The 27,392-nt window shown below is 36.0% G+C and overlaps 2 protein-coding genes across 2 annotated transcripts in view; one reads left to right on the top strand and one right to left on the bottom strand.

The window, feature by feature from the left end:
• Nucleotides 1–9,490: 9,490 nt before the first annotated feature.
• Nucleotides 9,491–17,156, bottom strand: ccr6b (chemokine (C-C motif) receptor 6b). The gene is made up of 2 exons (XM_032546470.1): nucleotides 16,911–17,156; nucleotides 9,491–12,102 (listed from the first exon to the last, which is right to left on the bottom strand). Exon 2 carries the CDS (start codon nucleotides 12,091–12,093, stop codon nucleotides 11,014–11,016), a length of 1,080 nt encoding a protein of 359 aa, XP_032402361.1. The 5' UTR covers nucleotides 12,094–12,102; nucleotides 16,911–17,156; the 3' UTR covers nucleotides 9,491–11,013.
• A 2,849-nt stretch (nucleotides 17,157–20,005) lies between these two features.
• Nucleotides 20,006–27,392, top strand: part of LOC116709117 (mucin-17-like) — a 45,271-nt gene continuing 37,884 nt past the window's right edge. The window contains exon 1 of the mRNA XM_032547464.1: nucleotides 20,006–20,390. Coding sequence (XP_032403355.1) covers nucleotides 20,098–20,390 — 293 coding nt within the window. The 5' untranslated portion in view covers nucleotides 20,006–20,097. The remainder of the gene's footprint in view (nucleotides 20,391–27,392) is intronic.

The raw sequence follows: 27,392 nt of genomic DNA, 5'->3' as shown, positions 1-27,392 counted from the left end.
GTGGATGGAAAGGCAGCAGTTGTCTCAAAAAAATTTCTCAGGTTAGAGATACCGAAAAACTGGTGCTATTTCCCTGTTTTTACTCCAAGATAATCTCTAAATACGAACCTTAAAGTATTATCGTTTGTATACAAAGCCACCTATATACACGCAATATGTCTTTTATTGATACATCAGACTTGAGTGGATTATTTTATTCAAGGACTTTTATTGAATAATTGTCTTTTTATTCTCTGGTGCTTTATTTTGTTGCTTTTTACCCTTTTTTTCTATGTAAATGCTTATATGTGAAAATAATGTGAAGCCCTGCAAAAATGTTTGTAATGCAAAAGAAACATGTCTACTGATACCTGCTCTTCTGTTCGTGGGATACCTTTTTCGTCTCTCTCCTGGGCCTCAGGTGAGGTGGTGCAGGGAGGCACTCATCTGTGGAGGAAACCCGACTCATCTCCTGCAGCACTGTCCTCTTCAACTCTACGGGTCTGTCTCTATAAATTAGATTAGCATCAAAAAGTAAATTTATATCAGTAGGAACATTAGAAGCATTTATCTCTGTTCATTTTTATGATCATGGGGTAATAAAAACCCAAAATTCTGTTCCTCAGAAAAATAGAATCTTACCTGATTTTGATGTTCAGTGTATGCACTCATTACATGGCTGGGGCTCAGTTTGCATGAATTATCGACGTGGTGTGGTATGGAGAAGATCAATCTGTGGTTCTGCTGAGGTGTTTGGGAAGCTCAGGTGGCTTTCAGAGCAACCTTCAAATTGTTTGCATTTTTAGATCTGGTGTCGCTCATCTTCTGTTTGAGAATGTCACATGGATCTATGAGGTTTAAATCAAATTTGTCAGCAGGCTAATCAATAACATTGATATCAAGGTCATTGAGCTTTTGACTGTTACTGGTTCTGGAGTGGCTTTGAACAAGAAATACATTACCTTAAGTTTATGCATCTTTTCCTATCATATTTTTTTCTTCCACCCAATGTTCAAATAATATTCTTGGATACAGCCGTGTATGAAAAGCCAGCTTGTTTAGCAATGACTTTTTGTCGCTAATCATCTTTGTGAGTGTGTACTGACACCTGTCAGGTCAACCATCTTCACAATGATTGTGAAGCCAGGGTTTCTCAAAGAGTGATAAAGTTGAAATACTTTTTATTGCAACTTTTGATTTTATTGAAATAAATAGCAAAAATACTAAAAAAAAAAACAAAATACTGCAATACAGTTTTACATCCATATCACCAATCTCTACTTTTAAGCCTTAGTCATCAAAGTGAACAAAAATAAACACTCATAACATGTCATCTAATGTGTAATGAATCTACAAGTTGTATTCTGAATTGACGAATTGAACATTTTTAGCTTATGATAAATTAGTATTAAAAATTTTTGAGATGCACCTGTTTTTGTGCTTCTGGAAAGCACTGAACCAATATATGCTTGTACATCTGTAAAGTTGTGAACGTCCTCCCAATGTCTTTTCCTCAACTTCTAAAGCCAAAAATAGTATTGCGGAATTCCTTACATTATGTAATTAGCATATATGAAACTATGTATGGATGTTGTAAAAAATCTGGATGCAGCCTTTGGTACTGCTAAATTTACTGTGGCAGTATTCACTTTTCAGCTGCTTATGGGTTTTTTTCTTACACATTCAATCTTTATTCATAACTACAAAGGTCTGTCTGTTTCTCTGGTGCGCCAGTTTTTAGAAGGACATGCTTGCATACATTATTTAGTCTTTAACGTCAACTCCTCCTTTCCTTTAATTTTGTTTTCTCTCTCTCATTTTTCTCCAAGGACAGTTTTCACTGTATGGAATGCTGACCCCGCTCTTGTTTTTTTGCCATATTGAAGATTTGAGTCTGAACTGACGTCACTTCGTAGAGTGCAGACTCTCTCTCCCTCCAGCCCTCTGACCCTCATTCCACTGTAATAGAAGCCATATGAGAGGGGGAGTGAGGGTGATGATGGGGGAGGGGCAATTTCATGATTGAAATTGTACAATGATGAAATTGCCAGTACAGTATGTACTGTACATATAAAAATACCACTCATTATTCATCATGCACTGGCTTGCATTGTCTGATTGTGTTGTACTTCCAAGTGCCTCTTCATATTGGTTCTTTTTGAAGCAAGTATCTGTCACTGAGAACAAATAGTACTCACCAGTATTTTAATGGTTTCAGATGACTTGGTGGCTTCAGTCACACTGGTATCATATGCTTGCACATTTTTGTATGTTTACAGTTTTTGTTTCTGCAGCAACAGACTAAATGCATTTTTTGGCAAGGGGCCAAAGCACTCCTTCACCAGTCTGCATTGTAATGTATCTGGCTTATTTGGTCATTTTTATTTTTCCCCTTTGAAAACTTTCCAGGCATCAATGGAATGCACTGCCCTGCAAGACTGGACATGTTTACCTACACTGTCCCGGCACCCAGCGGTCAACGAGGACGTACTAGAACCCATCGTGACAGTTGTATTGTACTTTTGCCAAAGAATGGTTTGCACTGTAATGTATGCCTTTTAACAGTGATAATAAAAAAGCCACATTTCAATTACACTGTGGACATGTCACTGCTTGTTCTTTCCCCTGTGCTTTGCAGGAGCCTAGAGCTGGAAAACAAATGAGATCATTGGTTTAAATTTGAGATTTATCATTCTAAACTCATCCATCACACATGAGACTTTTTTTGGTAGTTCTTTACAAAAATCTGAAATGACTTAATAAAGTGGTTTTGATAAGTGCTTCTATAAATCTTCCAAAGTTTTTTTGTGTGTGTGTGGGAATTACCTAGTATGATTCTAGTCTGTAGTGTGAAATTTTTGATGTGCAAACGCATCAGGTTATTTTGCACCTTTGTCATTTTTGTGTTTTTTGTCTCAGGGAATTTTAGTTTTAAGACTAATAAATAGTACCTACAATAAGTAGGACATTTATAGACATAATGGTTTGATCATCTTTTAAACAAGTCAGAGTGCCCAATGGAAATGGGCTGTAATTTGAAATTATCAGAAAGGAAACAGTGCTGCAAAAACGTTTTTGCCTTTGTTCAGCTTTCTTTTGTTTTTGCCTTTTTTGTCACGCTAGAATATCTCAGCGCATCAAACATACATAATTATCAAAAACAGAACTTGAGTAAATATAAAAAGGATACCAAACATCAAATAATACCAAATTCTAGGACAAAAGGGAGGGGAGAAAATCTGGCAGGAAAGGGGGCACAAGAAACGGGTATAAGTGAAATTAAAATCTGTTTTCATTAGCCATAATCAACAAAATTAACATAAAATAAATTTGATATTAACTTGATTGGATTGTAATGTATTTATTTCATTTGTAGGATTCACTTCTACATAACACAACCACTGCTGCATAATGCTATGAATTTTTTTCAGTTTTCCTGCACTTTGATTTCCAGTCCTGATCTTTCTTCTGCTTCCCAGCTGTTTGCTATGTTAATGCACTTTGGAGACTTCACAGTTTGCCAAATGTTTGCTTCAGCTCTTTTAGTCCAGACTGAAGTATGTCTCTAACATCTGGGTAGATTTCTTAAAATTTCATCCTGGTTAGCTCATGCGGATAAAACACATCTCATATTTTAGACATGCCCTCATTTTTACTCTTAGATGTAATGAGGTCAATTTTTTTTTCTTTTTCATGGGTGCTTTTCATCATACTGTTAAAGATTTAGTTCAGGTTTCTTTTGTTCCATAGTAGCTCTTGTGGAGAAACCATGAACTAAATCATCTCTGATCAAATGTGAGTGTGACACTACACACTATTGTCAAATGTAAATATGTAAAACACAACTGCTTTCTACTTGTTATTTATTCTTTTAACAAACAATTTAGATTAGAAAGAGACTATGTTCAGAACTATAAAGTTTGTGTCATGTTATTTACAATATGTTCACATGGGAATACATGTATTATCTTGCAGATACAGAGAAAAAAAAAGCTACAACTTAAATATTTTTCACATTTTCCATGTGGAAAATATTTAATGTGGTAATATGTGAAACACTTAAGTGTTTGTCTGAGTTTTTGTGTGTGGAATTACCAAATAGTAACATGTGCAACATGTTAGAGGAAACTATTATATGTGAATTATTTTTCCCACAATTCACGTGGAAAATATTTAACAAATGTGGGGAGACTGAAATGTGAAATATTTTTTCTGGGTTTTGACATCTTGAAAATATATGTTATGACACATGACTCATGGATGGTGAAACCATCTAAATATGAATATTTGACATATGTGACTTGTAGAAATGTTATCATATGATAATATATGAGATGTAGGATTTTTTTCTCATGTTTTGACATTTGTAAATTATTTTATATAGTAACTCAGGAGAAAAATGTGGAAAGATAGAAGCATATAGAAGCATTTCCGAGGCATAATGTGTGGAAATCATATTATGCAGTAACAAAGACACATGAGGAATCATTTTTACTGACATCTAAAATGATTTTCCACATGTTCACATTTGGAATTTGATACTATGTCATAAACATACGGGAAAACCATCTACATGTGGGACATTTGACCCTGTTTCACTTTTGGAAGTTATAATGTAGTCACCTAAGACAATCATCAGAAAACATCGAAGGTAAAACATATTTTACAAATTATATTAAGTAACAACATGTTCCTTTAAGGGATTATATGGACAGACCAGCTGGATGGAAAGCTGATCCAGCAAATGAAATTTCCAGTGACAGCACAGATGAAGGGACTTTAGTCTTTCTAGAGAGCAGAAAAGATCATTATAGTCCTCACAGCATAGAACCTGCCTTAACATCTAAACTAGAATATGTGCTCTTCGTTTGTAGCTGATCGGAGAACTTTTTCTTTTACACTTATATTAGTGAAGTAGTGCAAACAATGTTGCAAAATTAGACTAAAATATCTGTCCATAATAGATATCTTTCACAATGTTTCTTACAGTAAAAAGACAGAGTATTGTGGTTTTTAAAGTCTTGACAAAACAAGGCTGAAGTTGCACAAGCCTCACTCTATTTCTTCCCACTCATCACATGTTGGAATTTCATTTAGTCAATTGGCTCTCAGCATTGAAGCTCTCACTTGCCAAGGTGGGGGATTCTTTCCCCTCTCTAATGGAACGTCACTCTCATTTCCACAGAAAGGCGGATGAAAGGGAAAGAACTGGAGCACCGCTGAGGCCGGGAAATAGGTTTAGCAGTGCAGGACACAAAGGGCGGCAGCACAGAGTTGTGACCCTCACCAAGAGGTTAATCTCATGAGATGGATTTCTGCTATTGCTTTTGCTTCAGACACATGCAACAATTTTTAGCTTTTACAGTTCAAGTGTTTGCAAAAGCAATTGAAGAATGGGTGTGATGGTTCCAGGAAGGATCTGCTGTTATCTGCTTAAAAATCACAATGAATACATTCACTGGGTAAACTCTGCAATACAGTACTGCTCTATACAGAGAATATGAAAAAGGACGAATATCTAAAGGATCTTTGAATATAGATATAGAGGTAATAACAATGCAAGTAAACTGTTGTGGATAAAATCTGATAAAGCGTGTTGTGGTGAACTGATAATCTCCTTAGTTAATCAGTTTGGGTAAGGTATTGTAGTCTTGAATTTGTGTTGTGTTCCTTTAGGAACCCCGCCTCTTGGTGCCAGCCAGCATTTTAATTGAAATATGATGATGTGATCCTTCCTGGCCAGCTGGGGATCGTTCACCATGTGGGTGCTTTTTAGTGGGCCAGAGGTCCTGCAGAGGTCCTGCTGTGGTTCTCCCTGGAGATTTCTAACTAAATTCTAACCCCCACCTATGTAATTGGGGGTGATCTCCTGTCTGCAATCAACTCCTGATTTTTCATTTGAACAAGCTAATGATATTTAAATTACTTATTTGTTTTTTAAGTCTTTGCGAAACTCATTGATTGTTTTGGTTTTTCAGTTACTCAGTCCACAGTCAAATGCACACTCATACAAAAATCAAAAGCTATCTCTCAGCTTTTAGGGCCTTTAGATCTTTTTTATGGAATCTAAGACCTGACCTGTGCTTTGAAGTTTTTTAATGTTTGTTTGGCTCATACTGAGTAAACGTCAGACATATGCTAAAAATGTCTTAATGAATTCTATTTTATTTATATTAGAAGAAAAGAGAAGATCCCAAAACTGTCTGATAACATAGTAACCCCTGACTCAGATGAATCATTGGTGCCATGGTTTTACAGTAAAGCTTTTCCACTGTTGGCACTTTTAGGGAAGTGAATCACATGCAATTGTGGTTTCACTGTAAAAGCAGTGACTTCATCTTGGACTTTCAGATGGTTTAATGGGAATAAATATCCCTTATTGACAAGGCTTTGTGGTCTGCTTTAGGTATACTTATCTTCCAGACTGCTTTCCCTCAAAGGCATCCAGCGCAGCCTTGTTGCAAAATGTGTAGGTAAAATTGAAGGAAGGTTTCTGGAATGAGCCTGTGGCCATGAGGGCTTTAAATCAGCAATGTTAATATTATTTTACAGTTTTGTTTTCCCTGAAAGACTCATATTTTAACAAAATTCCTGAATGGTGATCACAGGTCAAAATCAAGGCAGGTAATGCTGCTCTACTGGTTTGTTTAATCCCAAAATTTTCAAACATCAACAGGAACAAATCAAGAATCGGAATTATTATTATTATTTATTTTTTTTTTTTCTTGAAATCTGCTGCAGTTGGGCCTTACGTCACAAACCCGTTTATGTGCTTGGTCGTTGTTTTTATTGTTCATTTAAAGTTCATTTTAAATGGGCTTTTTCTTTTACTGGTGACAGTATCTTGGGGGCAAGCTTGCTGATACTCCCTTTCTGCGCTGTCACTATCACAGTCACTTTTAGCTGTAAACCATTCCTGTGTTGATTTGATCAAAATTATGGTATCTGTGTCCCCCAGAAATACTTTGTGGTGAGCAGTTTTTACTGGCAGAATCCCGTAAATTAAATGCTGGCATGATGCAATCATGAACTTTAACAAGTATTACAGAACCTTGGAAAGGAATCCAGGCCCCTAGCATCACAGATTCTCTACCATACCTATCACTATCAGTAGGTGCTAGTATGTGACCCAGATACACATTTTCAACAGTTGGTTTTTATCTGTGAAGTTAAGAAAAATGTTCTCATTATTCTGGCATTTAGAAATAGACAATAATTAAATATCAAACCATCAAAAAAATATTATATGTGGTTTTAAAGAGTGTATTTAAATATTTGACTTCAAATTGGAGGAAAACTTCTGAAAGTGAGATTCAAGCTATCAACAAATGTTGTCAGTTGCCATCTGAATCTAAATGGTTGAAAATAATTATGACCTAAATTAAATGCAGCTCTCTGAGGGCCTCCAGTGGATGAGGAAAGATGTAAGTATTTCATACCACTTTCTTTTTTACCTTCGAGGAATTAGACTTCCAGTGATTTCAATTTCTACATTGTTCAAAAGGTTTGCGGTTGTTTTTTCAGGAAGCTGCATCATAAGTTTAAAGACACTTTGTGGGTGGAAGGAAAGTGCCAACCTTGGGGATGTGTGGTTGTGAAATGAAAGTACCCACATGTGCCCAAAGTGTTCAAGACATAAAACCTGTATTGACAGCATGGTGTTCTGCTGATTCTGACTGGAAGTCCCCATTTCAGTATTCCATATTTTGGTGCGCTTTATTAAAGGTTTTGCTATCATCACACTGTCTAAGCAGGACGCGTGAGAAAAAGTGTACTTTTCCACAGAGAGATAAGATTGCACCACAAAAAAATCATGACCTGGAAAGCAGAGATTACGGTACTTCTGCTTTCTGTGTAATTTCTGCGTGTGTTTTATTTAGGACATCAGATAAAAGGTATTTTGCATGCTGACAGCAAAGGTTTGTCTATTTAGGTAAAAGTTTTAATCTTGTTGCTTTTCTTTGTTTTGGTGAATAGTTTTTAACCACTTAATTTGTCAATGTCCATTGTAAAATAAAAAAATAAAAAAACAAATGTTAAATGTTCCCTGTTTTCACAGGACATTTTTGGATGTAATTGAAGCTTTACAGGCATTGACAGTAAATTAAAAAAAACACATTTTGGTTGCTGCATAAAAATATGTAGCATGTTTTAACAGCATCCATACCTTTACTGTTTTCATTCAAGAAGGAAATTATTTGCATACTTTTGCAGTATTATGTAGAATGTGCAAATATGTAGATGTTCAATGTTCATAATGCAGAGTTTTAAAAGAAACTCCTAAATTTGTTAAAGACAAAGGGATTGTTAAGTTGCACAAAATTCGAGACCAAACTTCAGCTTTAAAAGAGAACAAACACAGCTTTAATTAACATTTGCAAATGGAGAAAACATACAAAGCTCACATCTCAGTGAGAATCGGATGAGTTCTGACTTGGGGCTGAACGTCCCCTCATTTACATTAGATACATCACACATTACTTAGTCACACCCCCTGGCTCAAGTGTCAGGTAAAAATCTATACGTTACTTATCTGTAAGTTTCAGTGGAGCAGGGTTGCATACACATTCACAGCTCAACGTAAGGCATTTCTCCAAGAAGGCCTCTCTGCTGATGGCTAAACAGATACTAGAAACTGAATTTCTACAATCTACGCTTATCACCTTAGCCATGTCTTCACATTTCTAACTGCTGAACACCCTGGTCTTCACTTATTTGAGGAGGGTCAGAAGAGCATACATTCTGTTGAGCTGCAACTGAGTGCAAACCTTTAATAAAAACATCATAAAGTGTACATTCAAATTTATTTAAACTTGTCTACTAAATTTTTCCTTCACAGGGTCCCAGACTTATTCATGTAAAAATTAATTTTGCTATATAGCACAGGGAAATCTAAACATGTTTATTACTGACAAGTTTTTAAAATATGTGTAAAACAATTTAACAATATTTTAAAAATTATGATGATCATCATTTGGAGTCTAGCACACAGGACATTGTGGCTAATGTCCTGTGTGCTGGACATTTTTTAGCATCTACAAAATGTCCAGCATTTTTTAGATGCTGTTAAAAAATGTGTATCAGTGTCCTTTTCTTTGGACATGTCCATTTAAATTCTGTTGTGGATTACTAATTAATTAACTAATTAACTCACTCACTCACTCACTCATTAACACAGTTTTTTAAATATAATTTTTATTCATAGAAATATATTGCAATATTGCAAATAGAGAGAAGTCAACAAAACAACAACAACAAAAAGAACTGACTCAAATAATATTTTAGGTAAAAACAGATGACAGAATGAAAGGAGTAAATACTTCACAAACATGTAGTTCTTATACATACTGTATTACATTTTTCTTAGGCTCTTTTATCATTTCTAATTTGATCATCAGCTGTACTGAGTAGCAGTCATTTAAAAAGGCACATTATTATCTGGCACCCTGAGAAAATGAACTTTAAACAGTTTCAAACAATTTGATAAAATCTTAGAGATTACATTTTTTGCTTAATTGTTTCACAAATTTTACACAAATCATCTTTCACTACCCTAAAGGTCCATTTTTGTCCACAGGTTCTGTCTTCATCATTTGGGGAAAACCAACATTGGCTCAGTGGCTTATTGAGATAAACATAAAGAGGCAAAACAAGCATAAAGTCAGAATTCTGAGATTAAAGTCTCAGATTAAAGTCAGAATTCTGAGATTAAAGTCAGAATTTTGACTTTAACCTCAGAATTCTTTTTATTTTCGGTGACCCTAATCCTCTTCCGCAAATAATAATGCAAAGATAGCATAAGAATAGTTATTGCTAAGAGAAAAGTTAAAAATATATTGTTTTCAGCAATTATATACAGAAAAACACTTTATTTTCCATAAAATATCTACCATCCACAGGCCTTGCTGTATTATCCCTTTTATGCTAAGAGCATAATACTTTCTTTCTCAGTTTGATACAAAACAACTTCAAAAAGACCAATGACATTATCTACGTAATGTTGAGCTGAGTAAAAACAAAAGTAGCTGTGGATTTGTGGGTTTTCAACAGAGGGTTTCGTATTTGTTTCAGTTAGAACAGGGCTGAACCCTTTCTATGTCAGTAAAGCGGTGTACAAAACAATTACTTCGAAACTCTAGTAAAAAACATATTCAAAAAGTTTCTTGTTTTCATACTTGTCAGCTCATGAACATTATATTTAATAACACAGAAAATCACTTGTAATAACTTGCAGTATTTGCTGTTATTTCACCTGTTAACTTTAATTATTCTACACAGTTTTTATGAGGGACTGCAGTAAAGGCAACAGCACAACACAAGAAATATTTTGCATATGCTGGTCCAGAAGGAATGAATTCTGCAAGTCAATGATTTGATGCAATCTGCTAGGCTTTCTTAAACAGAAAAGATTTTTGAATATTAAACTGAGCTTAACGTACCGTTTGATAACTATGTAATGTCTATATGACTCTTAGAGAGGGTGCAGAACGAGGAGAAGATAAAAGCAGACCTCGCACTACAGCACTCTTTGGGTATGCTGAGTGGAGCCTAGCACCACTGAATGAATGTCACTCTATATCAGTTCCATTTGTATGACTTGTGACATTTAATCATTTTTGGCAGTAAGGCATGCTTTATACTTAACCAAATGTCATTATTTCTCAAGGTAATAACTTTTTTAGCCTTGAGACAGTTATTGTGAAACGACTCTATATAACTACACTGACTGGAAATTAAGCTGAATGTAATTAGCATCTTAATATCCAATTGATACACTGATAAGATCTGCTTAAGGGCTTAAACTGGTGGTAGTTTGAGCTCTGGCCCACTTATTATCCATCCAGCCAAAACAAAATCCTCATGGGGCTCACATTCACATTCGCTGGCTAATAAAAATCCTGTTACCATACAAAGGCAGGTAGTATTATTTTTTATGATAAATTGAATATAATTTCTTTTTGTTATTGACACATGTGGAACTACACATGTGGAAAGTAACTGGACTAGACAAATCAGAGGTTACTTGCATGGCTGTCAGGCACTGAAGGATGACATGTTGTTTGAAGCCTCCGAGGTTCTCAGGCCTGAAATGCAAACTTCAGGTGTCCCACGTGACGAGCGAGCAGAGTAGATGTACTTTTTGCCAAAGCACCAAAGGTCAGACAATATTTTCCTGAAGTGGCTCCTGAACTTAACTCCAATAAACGCATAGAGGATGGGATTGAGGCAACAGTGGAGGTAAGCTATGCTCCTGGAAGTGGCCAGAACCGTGAGTTTGGTCTTTTCCTCCTCACAGCTTCTCTCCATAAAAAGAAACACCGTGTGGATCAGGAGAGTCACATTGTAAGGAAAATGACACATGATGAAGACCACAACAACTGCCCAAACCACCCGGATTGCCTTGTGCCTCTGGCTGTTGTGGGCTTTGAGCAAGGTGCACATAATGCTTGAGTAGCAGAAAACCATAACTACAAGAGGGAGAAGGAAGCCAACAGCCATCTGCAGGCTTGGCACCATCACCTTCATCAGCTCTGCAGTCTTTCTGTGTTTGAAAGTGAGCTCACATGTCAAAGTTGAACTAAGCTCAATCAGGTCATATTCTTCAAAGAGCTCAGTGTAGATAAGTGTAGGCAAAGTCAAAAACAGTGCAAACACCCAAACTGCGGAGCAGATCAGACGGCCGTACATGACAGCTTGGGAGCGAGAACCGAAGGAGCGCCTGGCTTGAACAATAGCAATGTATCGATCGCAGCTAATGCAGGCAAGCAACAGCATGCCGCTGTATAAATTGATGCTGTAGGCCGAGCGCAACATCTTGCAAGCCACAGAACCCATGGGCCACCCATTCTGCTCATTATGTGCGATAAGAGGCAACGCCACCACAAAGATCAGGTCTGCCACAGCCACATTGAACAGATAAACATCTGTCATCGTCTTGGTCCTCTTGTAGAAACCGTAGGTGATCATCACGAGAACGTTGCCAATCAGGCCGAAGGCGCAGATGATGGAGTGGATGTAGGTGTGGGAGAGGACCTCTTCAGGGGAAAGGCTGAAGCTGCAGAGCCCATCTGAATCATTTACTGTCCAGGGTTGTACAGAAGTGAAATTGTCCATGACTTCAAGCTGAAGAAAAAAATAATAAAAATTAGCATTCCGATGTTAAAGTATTTTTCCTTTCATTCTGGCCTGAAAAACTAATTACATCATGTCAAGAAAATCCGAGCTCATCCCACTTCCCCATGCTGGAGATTTTAGTTTAACAGTAATAATAAATAAAGTTATCTTTAAAATGAATCACTCAAGTGACATCTCGGCCCAACAGTAGACTTAGGTGTCAATAAAATAAATCTGGTTGTGTGTGTTGTTTTTGTGTCCAGCAAACTTTGCTTTAATTCTACTTTTTTCTATCTAATCATAAGAAATCATAGTCAGTCAGAGAGAGTCATTAAACAGGAAAAGCAGGTTTCCTGGAAAAAGAGGAAGTTTCCAGCCTGCAGATTTATAAAAATAGCTGAGACTATTCCTTAGTTTAAAGCATGAAAGTTTTAAAGAATGTAATCTAAACATTTTGAGTAATTTCATAAGATTCAAAGTAAAATACTTATATTAATATTGGTTTACTTGTAATAATACTTACAGTTACATTTGTGAGAACACTTACAAGAAAAACAAGTAACTGTAACTTTGGCATCAAATAATTAGAATCATGGATTATTCTTGGTTTCTTTTCAGAAAAACATCTGTAATAACTCACATTAGGATTATAATAAGGATAATTAATAAGTTATGGTTATAAAATCATAAATGAATGATAAATCAGAGAAGCTGAAGAAAATAAATGTGATATAAGTTATGGTTATAAAATTATAAATGAATGCTAAATCGGAGAAGCTAAAGAAAATAAATGTGATATAAATGTGATTTTGACATTGAACTTGAAATGGTGTAAAAGGTGTAACTGCAATTAAACATCACTGATATGTTGGAGGTAGATGGTAGGTGAAAGGTTGTGCAGGCAAGGGACACAGGAGGTTGAGCAACCCTGAGACATTAGCACAGACATCAGGACATAATGTCGGGACATATGAGGTTGAGCAACCCTGAGACATTAGCACAGACATCAGGACATAATGTCGGGACATATGAGGTTGAGCAACCCTGAGACATTAGCACAGACATCAGGAAATGTCTGTAAGACAGTGATGGATATGAGATCATCTGTCTGAGCAGTCAGCCAATGAAACCCTATAAAAGGTGGGTGCAAAAGAGGAACCTTTTGTTGGATCCTCCGGGCAGCTTCGAGCCAAGAGATGGACAAAGAACTCTGCAGCTGAAGAAGAGCCGGGGCCACAGAGCCGAGGACTGTCTTGCTCATGGAGACCAACCCGTCAGGCCCACAACCTGTGGCTTCGAATCGCACTTCTCTCATCGGCTGGGTTCAGACCCCAAAGACAAAGATGAAGACAAAGGCAAAGACAAAGAAGAAGAACTGGTGCCTTTTTTCCTGCCAGCACCAAGTCCTGTGTGACCTCACCATCCATGCGGAGAAGAAGCTCATCAGACCTACAGAGATCCCGGCCTTCATCGATCAACATCTTCCTCCTGCTGCAACACCTTCTTCATCATCAAGCCAGGTCTGGGGTTCGAAACGCCAAACTCCGTCCGTCTCTCTCAAAGGTTCCCTTTTTTAGTTCTCAGTGTCAGCAGTAGGGAAAGATAGACTAGATGATTGATTTTACTTATTTGATTATTTCTGCTACTGAATTAAGCTGTACTGACCCTTGCAAAAATGCTTTACTAATAAAATATTTAGCATAAAGAAAATCTAAAAGATGTTGTGGACATTCAGTTAATGAGTCACCTTAAAGTTCTTTGATGGTTGTAAAATAGCTGTGATGTTTGATTCTGGAGAGGAAAAAGTGGAAAATGTTTTTAGGTTGCTGGTAGCCCAAATTTAAAACGTCATCCTTGGGACTCGCCCGAGTCACTAAAACTTACCTGGTTCAATAACAAATGCAAGTTGTAAAATAGAGAACGAGCGACCGTTAACAGGTGTGCTCTGTGAAACTAGTTGGCTGTAGGCTGCTCAGTCTGGCTAATTCACAGGGGGAAGAAGGGTGGGACACCTGGATGTAGGCCGTCAAAAATCAGGTGAATCGTTTCTCGAAACCAGCTTAAACAGAGTTTACTTCAGTTCTGGACAGGATAAATCCCAGCAGATTTAGGAAACTCAATTAACCCGTTAGAAGGAGAGCTGGTAGCACATCTCCCCTCTCAGAAGAGGAAGTAGAGAGTGAGAGAGTAGAGACAGAAAGGAGGGGGGGGGGTGTTGCGCAACAACAATCATCATCAGCTTTAGTGAAGGCACAATTAGGTCTACATGAAAATTACAAATTTTGATGTAATGTATTCAGATTTTAAGTTAAAAACCAACACAAAGTTGTGCATAGTTGTGAAGTGGAAGGAAAATGACTCATGATTTTCATTTCTTTTTCTCTTTCTCAGATTTTTTTTTTTTTACGAGTTACATTTTTTAGATTTGTATTCAACCCCTTCCCACTGAACCTCCCAATAAAATCTTGCAATCAATAGTACATTGGCTCCACTTGTGTGTTGTGCAATAGCAGTAAAAATCGAACTGTTCTGTGAAAGTATCAGCGATTTGTTAGAGAATATTAGCAAATAACATGGGGCTAAATATAAACTCACGACACAAGTTGTAGATTTTTATATGAAAGAAATAATGAAAACCATCTATAATTTTACTTTGCATTGGTCCATCATCAAACATTATAACAAGATTTACCAACCTAGCAATGTGTAAATAATTTTGCTTAATTCTCAATTGATATTTCATATTGAGCCAAGTATATTCTTTTAATATAAATACGTTTTTGCATTTTTGTTAGCATAGAGTATCTGAATAATCTTCCCTTCAAATACTTTGAATGTTCTTTACTAAATTATCTTGATTTCAATGTAACAGTAGAGTTCACAAATCTGCCAGAAGAAGTAAACCAAAAGCTGTGAATTGCTCTGGGGGAAGCGATAAAAAGGGAAAACAGCTTACACCCTCCTGAAGAAAAGCAGGTAATTCTTTACTAAACCTGCACATACTTGGTAAATACTCATCAGTTCTTTTTCTTTTTCATGTTTTCACAAGATAAAAAACAACCAACACTCTACTTCCGTTCTTCCTTTCTCTTTCACTGACCCAATTTTGGCCCAATAAGACATTCAGGACTGCACACAAAGGTAGCAGGTTGCCGCGCTCTGTGCTTCATCTGATCTCAGAAAAAGATAACAATGGTTATCACACAGAATCTGTGATCTTTTACAGTAAGTTTATTAGTCAGAATGTTGTGTAGGTAGATCAACAAAATGGGACACATTCTGCAGATCAGCAAAGCTCCATTTCTGAATCTCAAAAACTACTGAGTTTATGAGTGTGGGAGGGCAGGAAACCTTTGAAAAGAGTGAAAACCTTCAACAGACGGCAATATCAAATGTTGTGTTTACTAAGGTGTTACTGATTGCTTCTTTTATGTGTGTTTTCTTGAAATTTGACATTATTTCGATTATATATATATATATATATATATATATATATATATATATATATATATATATATATATATATATATATATTTACTTTACATTGTTAATTCTAAAATCATGAAAGAAAACTACTGTTTTATAACCAAAATAGGGGAAACCTGCTGTTATCAGTGTGAGGTATTGGGTATATTTTGTGCCTTTATTATGAATTTGTATGGTTTTCTGTACAAAATAAACTCTTAAAATATATCACTCTGTGTCTACCATACATTTCATGTGTCTATGTAATATATGACTTAGTCTTTTTAAAATAAATGAAAAACAAAAATTTTCACTGGCTAAATTTATTCACATTCACCTATGTTTGATCTCATCCATTTCCAACTCTGATCCCGCTTCTTCTTTAAATCGTTTTTAAATATTTTCTGAATTGTGAAATCAGATTATATTTTCAATATGGAAGCCAAAACCTATTTTACCGGTTGGCATGCTTTTTTGTCTGTCGGCCATATTGGATTTAACAAAAATAATTTCTTGCATTTGCAGCTGATGGCCAGTAGTTGATAGTGTATTTTATGATGCATTAGAGTCCACTTCAGTGGTCTGTGTGCATTTATAAGATAAAAATCCACAAGAAGCACAAGAAAATTTAGATAGCTGTCCACTGTAGTGACCACTATGCATGAAAGGCTTAATTTACCAAATGAAAACCAATAAAAGCATCATCGATGCAGCCAGTGGATTATTGCAGTCTTGAATTAAAATGTTCTTGCTAATTTTTTAGTAGCATGTAATTTCTTTCCCCAATCATGTCTTGAGTCAGAGACCTGATAATGTAAAGCATCTTCACGTTTCAGTTAACGCAACATAAAAAATGGATTGCAGCATAAAACAGGTATATGAAAATACAATACATTTGTGATTTTTTCTGAAACCAAAAAGGGAAGCATAGACATGTGTCTATTTTTTGACAGATTACCAGATTTGATAATTTCAGGTTCTCCAAATGCTGTTTTTGACAAAACTGACAGTTTTACTAAATGATTCCAGTATTATTGCTTTATCTCTTGTGGTTTTCCAAAGTTTTATTCATAAGAAAAGTAAAACATAATACATTTTTAAAATGTGATGTTATGCAACAAGCGCCTTCTACTTAGAACCTGCAAAACTATCCATTTGGTCAAACATGTTTACCTAAACGATCACTTATCAAGTAAAATGTATTTAATAAATAAGTGTCATACCTCAACTTTAGTTACACTTCACTGTAAACTTTTTCATTTAGCAAGAACACCATAAAAACTGCATCATGAACTAAATAGTCGAGCCCTAATTTTTTAAATGAAAAGGTTTTGTTATTTCTGATGACCTACCTTCTGAAATGGTGATGTTCGATGTAAAACTTTGTTGATTCAAGTAAGAAAATGACAATGCAGGTGCAGAAACAGCTGCTGGTGAAGACAGTTTTCAGTCAAGAGTTATTTTTATCCGGAAGATACTCTGAGCACAGAAACTAAATCTTAAAAGCAGAAGAAGATGAAGCTAAAACCACATTCTCACCACCCCTGCTTCTGTCTGAACTGCTACACTGATTTTGCACCTTTCCTTCTTAAACTCTAGCTGCTGCCCCAAACTGAACTGCTCTTATCTGATGGCTCCAATAACAAACCACAATTATGTCTTATTCTACACCCCCTGTCAGTTTTTCCTGTATGTTTTTTTTTATTTATTTGTATCTTCTAAACAAACTTCAGTTATCTAAAGTTTGCTTATTTTTACACAGATTAGATCTACTGTCTTCTCATAGGTGCAGTTAAGAGGAACCTAAAAGTTGAAATGTTTGAGAATTGTGAAAATAAAATTTGTTGAGATGTGGTTGTGAAAAGTGTGGCAAAGAGCTGCTGCCTCCTCTTGATCCCATTTTCAGTCTTTGAAAGTGTTTTACCAGATGCAAAAACATGTTTCATTTTCTTCAGACCTCAAACTTGATTTGCTTTCGATTTATTTTGTTCATAAAAGTTAGTTTAATATTGTGAATTTCTAATTCATTTTTATTGCTTGTCAGTCTTTTTGTCAATTTGCAGTTTATTTGGACGGTCTTGTTGAATCAGCTTGCGTCAGGCTAAGGAGTTCAAGGAAAAGCATGAAAAATTGATTAAATTATTGCTTTTGGAACAGCCAAGCTTATCTATGTGCTACCTCATCCTGACCAGCAGATAGAGCTGTCATTTTAACTATACAATGAGGTAAATAAGTATTTATGTCAAAGTTTTTCTGAAAGTAAGTAAGTAAATTTCTAATGGGCCTGTTGACATTATTCCCCCAGCAGATGTCTGTCACAATCCAAATACTCAAAAATGGTAAATGGTCTATACTTGTGTAGGGCCTTTCCAAGTCCAGACGACCCCAAACGCTTCACTACATTCAGTCATTCACACATTCAAGCACATATTCACACACTCATGGTGGAAAGCCATATGTTTAATAAAGTGAAATGGCACAAGGAATAAATACTGAACTCAAAAGTATTTACGTAGTAGTCAGTCAGTAACAAAGCTTTTGTTTCTAATGACATTGACAAGGATATACTGTATTTTCCTGCAATGCTCCGATGGAGTTTTTACGTAGTTCTCCAAACAAGCTGTTTAATTCAACCTGATATTTGGTTCTCACTTTAGATTTTCAATTGCACTCAAGTTGGGTGATATACTCAACCATTTTACAAACTTTATTTTCTTTGTGATAAACTGAGACTTTTGTGGGGGTTTTGATTATTATCTTGCTGGAAGAAAAAACTTCTTATCAGTCTTTATTAATGTATTAAATTATACTTATTTTGACCATGAGAACATAAACAGCCATTACTGCTGATTGACTTCTTTCACCATCATGTTGCCCTTTGCATTTCCTGTATTTTGTATGTGGGGTGATATGCAGTGCTATTCATCATCAAAACATGGTTTGTGTAGTTTGTAGACAAATTTCTACAAATGTTCTGCAGCATACTTTAAACTATCTTTTTCTTCTCCAATGGAGTCTTATACAGAGAAGTTTCTGAGAAATCTTCGTTATGATTTTCCTTGAAATAACCATTCCTGTTAGTTCTATGTCTTTCTAACGCTCGCTGCAAGTAGTTCTTTGCTCTTGAACAACTCTTAGATGCCATTTTGGGTATTTGATCAGAAGTCTTATAACAAACACCAAACGGTGAACAAATGTTATTTCCAGGTTTGGATTGTGGCCCCAATCAAACAACCAGAACTTGAGAAACATGCCTGTAATCAACACAGTTTGTATGTTTAGCAGCAATAATTTTTCTTTCTTTAATTCATTAGGAGATTCTTCTGGCACAAAACCTTGGCAATTAAGCAACTGTTTATACATAGCCAATTACTGGATGTAAATATGACTACAGCTAACGGTGGTAATTTTATGACATGTTGTACAGATATAAAGACTTATCCCATTGAACATTCAGTTATTGTAATCATTGTAATATGTTTTTCACATATTAGAATGAAAATATTAAGAAAACAAATGTCTCATATATGTAATTTAAAATGTATCTTTCACATAAATTAATGTGTTTCTTCCTATAAAGACATTATGGTTAGTCCCTCTATTAAAAAAACTTATGCCAATTAGTCAACTATGTATTTCAGTTGGAAATCGAGGTTCTTGAGCCTGAGAGTGGAGAAGTTGCTCTATTTCCAGTGTGACCTTTCCACCACTGTTATGATTTGAAGAGCTGCTGTTATCTGCTACTGTAGTTTATGAAGTCCAAAGTCAGCATAGCCAGACACAATTGTATAACACTTCATGTGTAAGTCTGCTGATAAGTTTTATGGAGATGTTGCTGAGCTCATTTTCAGGTGAGCCGATTGAACTACATCGGCTGCATTAGAATATGTAGAGACACCAGGACCAGATGAGCTGAAGGCCACTCTAACCTGAGTTTCTTCGGCATCTCACAGATTTTTAGCCCATAATTGTGCACTAATTCTAAGAAAATGACTCAAAAGGTGTACTGAGTATACATTATGTAAGGGCATGCTTTCCGATAAGGAATAAATGAATCAAAAATAAACCCTTGAAATAAGTAACTTTTAATTAAATATGTTTATACAGTGGATATGTTTTGCATTTTCACTAAAATAAATACCTTTGTCGGATAGTTAAGATGTGTCTGAAAATACTTTTAAAAGGAGATCTCCTTATTCCCGGACAAGACTGCTTATCTGCGTCTCCTTCACACACACAAAAAAATAAAAAAATAAAAAGGGTGATCGGAATTCTGACAGTTATAAATAAATATCAGGCTAAATAAAATGCTAAGTTGTTTGTATTAAAAGCGGAAGTTGTGTCACATCTTTTAATCTCCCCAGATACGGCAGCGCTTCTTCACCTGTTGGCGCGCGCCACTGGCTTTGTGGGCACGTCCTTTGCGCTCGCGCCAACCCGCTCTGCAGGTTATCCCGGTGAGTCAGTCCCCCAGGACGCTTTAAGACAAACTGCTCTCCTCATGTTGACACCTTCGTGCTGTCTGTCCCTGGCTGCACCATGAGTAAGTCCGGCACGCTGAAGGGTTTATTCAAACAAAAATCCACAGAGAAGGAGAACAAGGAGCTGAAACGCTCCGCGACCATCCACCGGGATGATCCGAGCTCTCTGCGACTCCACGACCCGAGCCCCCTCAGCCCCGGAGACGGCAGGACGCCACCCCAGGATGGGATCCTCAGTTCCCCGAAAGAAAAGAAATCAAAGCGATTCTTGTCTCTGAGGCTCAAGAAGAAAAAGCGAAAGGATGAAGGGGGAGACATGTTCGAGGAACTGGACAGTTTCAGCAGCCGCATGTAAGCTGAAAACAGTTTATGACTTCATGATTAAATTAATTGTCAGGTGTTAGGATTAAGGTTTTTTTTTCTAACTAATTACGGATCTGGGCACAGAAATCACAAATTATTTAATCAATTTGAATATGAAACACAGCTCACAATAAAACAAACTTTTTGCAATTCTTATAATTCATTAATATTCATCAAATATCAGTCTTTGTAAATATACTGCAATTCAGAAATGACTGAGACATTTGTGATATAAGAGATACATTTTTTTTAACCGTAGCTGTTAAAAGTGATATGGAAATACAAATTGTAGCTATTTTGTAATTTTTTAAAATTAGATATGGATTATTAATGGTGTTTCTGGATAAAGCAGTGATAAACAGGGCTATACGTTTCTGCTGCTCGAAGTTGTGACCTTGATGCTTTTATTACTCTATATACTTTTAATAAATTATCACCGCATCATCATCATCATCTTCATTAACGTTCTACATGTAAATGATTCTAAGCAGAAGTTGTAAAAACAGTGGAAAGTCCCCAAGTGGGTCCTGGCAGTCCATACAGACCTGTTGGAAAGTGTTTCAAATAGTGAAGGAAGCACTGCATCTAAAGAATCTGTTTTCTGTTTTCCCCCCTGGCAGTTTGTGGAATCAAAAAGCTTTGCCTTGGTGTTGAACTAGTTTGGTCACGCATCTTGTTGAGTCATTATATTTTAAAAATGTTGAGGTGGAGGGCCATGAAGGTGTCGTTTATATTCTGCATTTATTGCATCTTACAGTTTCCAATATTAGATCACACTTAAGGTAAAAAATGATCTGTCTTTTGAACTTGATAATGAATCAACATTTACTTTGTCTCTGGTATGAGTCTTGTAAGCTTGCAGTTAGAGAAAACATCTAATATATTAAATATCGAGAGTAAACAGATCTCTGATTTGAAGAATCCAGATTACCAGCAGCTTTGAAATGTATTTGGGCTCACACCTTTCAGTGGTTTGTAGATGATTTGAAACATATTGTTTCACAAGCCAGTGCGTTGATTTAAAGACTAGTGTGATATGGGCCATTTTCCTGAAGTTGAGCTTTGGAATAAACTATTTGAACATTTTTGAATATTTGTTTTTATATTTTCTTAGGGAGACCAGTAAAGACACCATTGCAATCTAATGTAACCAACTGAAAATAACATTATGTTCTAGTTTTTAGTTGGTTAGATAAAGAAACTTATTCTGGCTATGTTTTAAGCAGTGAAATTAAGCAGTCCTAATTTAGGCCTAGATTCACAACTTCTAGTACGTTCCCTGCATGCTTTGTGGATCTTAGCCTCATTAAGTCCAGTTGAGCCTTGATCTTTAACTTTTCATAACCAAAAGCAATGACTTCTGTTTGAAACTGAACGTTCATGTGTTGACACAGAAATATAAAGTTGCTTGTTGTTAGCATGCTTATGCTAACAGATGTTGCAATGTCTTGCACAGAACCATACAGTTGTACCCATTTTGTAATTTGTCATGATCAACTGCAGCACCAAGAACCAGACTGCATTGAGAATTAAATTCTTTATAGTTTTTGGGATCAACATAAAAATGAATAGCATCAACCGGCTGCTTAACTTAGAAGTGGTCTGGATCCAGGAATATCTTCGTCATCCTTGGCCGAGATCTTGGTCTTGCTTTTGTTGTCAACACAAGCAACAACTGCAGATCATTGAAAAGAAAGAAAACCTGCTGCACAGGATGGGACACATTTCCTTTTTCAGTTCAATTATATGTGACTCAGGCAGGATGGAAATGTGTCAGGTGATCTGGGTAAATACGACTAATGCAAGAGACAGGAGTGATAAAAACAACAACATATGCAAACAGGTCATATTCAGCCATGACATACTCACTTGCCTATTAGCAAGAAAAACAAACTACTGAGTCAGTTATAGGATTGTTTATTCAGGTTGAAAGAACACAACAGGTTGTTGTTGATAAGATATACAGTACAGACCAAAAGTTTGGACACACCTTTTAATTCAATGAGTTTCCTTTATTTTCATGACTATTGACATTGTAGATTCACACTGAAGGCATCAAAACTATGAATAACACATGTGGAAATATGCACTAAACAAAAAAGTGTAAAACAACTGAAAATACCCCTTATATTCTAGTTTCTTCAAAGTAGCAACCTTTTGCTGTGATTACTACTTTGCACACACTCTGCATTTTCTTGATGAGCTTCAAGAGGTAGTCACCTGAAATGGTTTTCACTTCATAGGTGTGCCCTGTCAGGTTAATAAGTGGGATTTCTTGCCTTATAAATAGTCATGAAAATAAAGAAAACCCATTGAATTAGAAGGTGTGTCCAAACTTTTGGTCTGTACTGTATGTGTGGATTTACTTTCTTTTTTGTTCCAAAGAAATATGTTTGGTTAGTGATGCTTTTAAAAATCCCACATACAACAAAATATTTACAGACTCACATTTGAGATGTCAAGACCTTAGCAGTAGTTTTTAGTTTAATACACATAACTGAAAACCATATTTCAGTAGCATTAAAAGGTTCTAAACATTCCTCTTGCTTAGAGTTTGACTGCTCTATATTTGGAAGTGAGGCCAACATGAACTCAGTGGCGTCTTTCACTTCCTCCACTGCCATTCTGAAACAGGGCAGAAAATGTATGTAATTGTTCAAAACTCCTCCCTCTGTTTATTAATTGACCCGGTTGAAATTCAACTGGAGAAATCCCAGATGGAGCATTGAAGGGAGATGAGAATGGAGTGGATTTGCATCGGAAGGACATGAACAGGCTATCAGATTAAAACGCCAATATTTTAAATTAAGCTAAATCTAGTAAAGAATGACAGTGACTTATATGAAGAAAGTATTTGGGACTTCCAATATATTATCTTCTAGGTTATATATTGGCTTTTAGGCCCATCCATAATCTAACATGCTTATCCTTTCAGGGTAGCGAGGGGGGCTGGTGCCTATGTCCATTGGTGAATGGGCAAGAGGCAGGGTACATCCTGGACAGGTTGCCAGATGAGATGTCAAGGATCTACCTTAACAGTAAATAACCTTAACTCTGTGCTGCCCTGGTTTGCAGGGCAGCACAGAGTTCATAGGATGAATAACTATACACACAGTCATAAATAAGGAGAATTTAGAAAGAACAAGTAAACTAGCAGTCATGTTTTTGGACTTTGGCAAGAAGCCTGAGTAGCAGGCTACAGTTTTTGTAAACATATGAACTTTGAAGAAGACTGAAGACTGTACCAGATGCGCATGCATGTGTGTTTAACTCACAGGTGTGCCCTGTCAGGTTAATAATGTGTGAGTTAAACACACATGCAGTGTTTAATTCATGCATGTGTGGGTTCTCAGGAGAGAACCCACGTATGTACAGGGAGAATATCATTCTCCATCAGATACAAATTGAGACCTTGGCTTAGCTGCTCCAGTGAGAGGCAATATTAATGGCTCTTACTGGAAGCAAACTAATATTGCTTCCAGTGAGAAGCAACATTTTACTTAAATAAAAAGATTACTTTAAACCAATTTTTTCCTGTGGTTTTGAATAGTTTTGTGCCTGTCAGTTAAAATCTAAAAAATCATGAAAGACTGTGGAGTTACTCTGTTGCGTTGCAGTGTTACTCAGTTTGCAGAAAAAAAAAACTAAACAAAAAAACGTTAGCATGTGCAGTAAGGCGTGGGAATAGCACAGTCTGTTCAAACATTCTGATAAAAGTAAGGGATTGGCATTGGTTCAGCGTTTGAGTGGTGATGCAGGCCTTCATTCAATATCCTTCAGAATATTGAAAACATTCGGAAGATCTCTGAAAGTTTTCAGTATGAAAACTTGCACAGTTTCAAAATGAGCCACTAGTAGATCGAATAATGCAGTCATGCTCTTCAGTTATGCTGTTGGTTTTTTAGGTGAGGGTGTGGAGGCTTAATGTTTGTATAAAGCTGAGCCTTTTCTGCAAACATCTCCTATGGTCTCTCTGTATAACTGAATAAATAAATAATGTTCCTTTTATGCCATTCATATCTGTTTTGTTAATGTTGCTAATCTTCTTGGAGATTATCTTTTTTTGAGCTCAAATCTGATCTTTCTGATTGTCTGGGTTACCTGGGAAAGATGTTATGAAAGATTTGCTGTAATCTTTCTCTTGAACTTTGGTTATGAATTAGTTTAATCCAGAAATTATAAAAAGTGACAATTATGGTTTAGGGGAAATTTCCAACTATAAAACCTTTGTATAACGAGTGATGAATCACTGATTTGTCATTCAGAGCTGACAGACAACCTACATATGTTTTTAGGTGGGAAAACCTGTGCTGTGAGCTTCCTGGTAGACATAAAAAAAATAAGACAGAACAGTTAACACGAAGGAATGTTTCTATCAAACATGCCAAGAGTTTCTTGCTTTATCCAATTATATAACCAGTTTTGATTCGCTTGGGGTCATTGTTCTTTTTAAGCAAACATGCATTTCAATTATCTAAGAGCTGATTTTATGTGAATTTTATAGCTAATAGGTAATTCTCTATTTTAATTATGCTTTCAGTAGTAGCATGTTTGGTTGAACAGGCCCCAGCATGATGCTACCACATTTATGCCTATATCTCCAGAAGGAATTTAGCTTGTGGAAATGCTTGAAGGTGTTGATTATGGAGTTTGACTCGGAAAGCTGTTAGAAAAATGTGGCTCTATTAATATTGTCTACCGGTATGTATAATTCAGCAATAGTGCTGTATGTATGTGTTTTATCTTGCAGCCTTTGAACCTGTAAGTAAAACTTTGACCCTTACAGAAGATCCTAAAACTTTTACAGATAACCCCTAAATCATCAAAGCTGTTTACTGTATGATCATTACACTGAAAAAAATAACTCTTTGGATGAACATAAAAAAATCATGGAAAGGATTTCCACCTGATTACTTTGCTTTATTTCAGCACCATGTGATTCTGTTACTCCTATCTAAAGCAAATGTGTTAGGTCAACTTAATTTATTAAGGTAATGTAAAGCAATTGTGTTGGCTCTACTTATGTTATTATGGTTATTCTAATTTAAATAAAATGACGGGATAGCACGTGAACCCGCGTGATATTCTGTGATCTCACTCATCATCTTCAGCACAAGATCAGTCTGACTATAATGAATCATGTTATCTCAACATGATTGAATTTCATTAACGTTAAGTTGTTGCATTTCTTGTTTATCCAACATGATTGTATCACGTTTTTGTTTCAAACATGAAATTATTTAGTTAAAAGTACATGATATTCTTTTGTTAATGTAATAACCCCCTAAGTTCATTTTTTTGAGTGTACATGCCGAAAAAAGAAAGCTTAATGTAACTTATTAAAAGCCCAATATTAATATGATGTTGATTCCCATGATAAATATATGTGAGCTAGAAGTAGTTGCTATTAACATGGCTCCATACAGAGAAATGTTGGGTGAAAAACCTGAGCACATTAACTTCAGAGTTCATTCATCAAAACAAATGCTTCTAAACTCTTTCTAATTACTAACTGAAAACAAGACAGTTCCAGCGAAGTTTTAATGCCAACTTTCAGGTTTTGTTAGTTGTCTTTAAACTATGCTGTATGCAAAACAGTGTTTAACTCATGATGTCTAAGGTTGACGAATGAGGAATCACTTGATGTTGCTTTTGCTTTCTCATTGTCTGTGCACGCAATTGCAGTAGAAGTGAATTTGACAGATCAGCATTCATCTGCCCAAACTAATGCTTATAAATATTTTTTATTTTTATAAACTGCATGTTTTTCCCTTTGCTCTTGTGAGGCACAATTCCCTTAACAAATGAGCCAACACAATGTTGCCTGGTGCCAAAAAAAAACCCAACAGATCTACAAATATCAGTTCCACAAAAGCAGACTGGAAAGCTGGATTAAAAAGGCTCAGACCATATTTGAATGTTTGTGTGTACAACATGACCTCCGAAGCTTTTGACTGTTGGATCTGAGCTTTTGTTCAATGCTGTATACACACACCTGTTCACACCTACTTATTCATATTCAAACAGAAATGCGTTGGATTCCCACAGATGTAACTATATGTGTAGGATATTATATGCAGGACATTTAGTTAATGCACACAATAGTCAATGTTTGTTTTTTTTACACACTAAAGTACAGGTTCTGTATGTCATTTGAATGAGCAAAAGTAATTTTGTCCAGAAAATATGTGAAGTACAGCTACCACAATTCATTTTCACCCGTTTCTTTTTCAACACCATTTTGTGTTATGGATGTCTTGTTTGTGATTGGTGAAAACGGTGCTCTTTCATTGGTTAATGCTTACATGTTTCACAGTGATGCAGATCTATTTACTGTGTGTTCTGCTGAACACGATAATTAAAATCTATTTCAACGATGCTTTGAAGTTTAAGTTATTTTTACAAAGTTTGTTAGAGCTGTGTAAGGGCTTTACAAGAAGGGCTTTACAAAGGAAATTGTAGCAGCTTCTTAGGTCCGTATCTCTGTGAAGAATTTAGAAACAGTAACTCCACGTAAAGTGGCCTACAATTTAAGCAAGTCCAACCTAAAAGCAGAATGAAAGATACTAAAAGAAGTCTTGACGCTGTTGATGTTAAAATGCATGCAAGTCCAAGAGATCTGCGAGTGGGATTTAAATAGTTGTTGTTTAATTATGTCGGAACATGCAGATAATGACACCCGATTACTATTCAAGAAAGTCCAAAGCATCATTTTGTACACCCAGGCAGAGGTATCATAGTTTGGGGTTGCTTTGTTGCAGGTACTTGTCAAGCTCAACCTCATAAAATCCACCATGATTTACAGCACTGATCAGTGTGCTTTGGAAAAACAAAAGATAATTTACTAAAAAATGTAGCTGAGTAGAGCTGGAACATTATATGACAATGAACCAAAACTCACCTGTAAATCAACCAACAATTAAGTACAAAACTCTGATGGGTAATTCTCAGGTCAGACACTGATTTTTTTTTTCTTAATACACCAAAACT

Source organism: Xiphophorus hellerii, chromosome 19, assembly GCF_003331165.1.
Source record: "Xiphophorus hellerii strain 12219 chromosome 19, Xiphophorus_hellerii-4.1, whole genome shotgun sequence".
NCBI classification, from domain to species: domain Eukaryota; kingdom Metazoa; phylum Chordata; class Actinopteri; order Cyprinodontiformes; family Poeciliidae; genus Xiphophorus; species Xiphophorus hellerii.
This window is presented reverse-complemented; position numbering and strand designations above follow the sequence as displayed.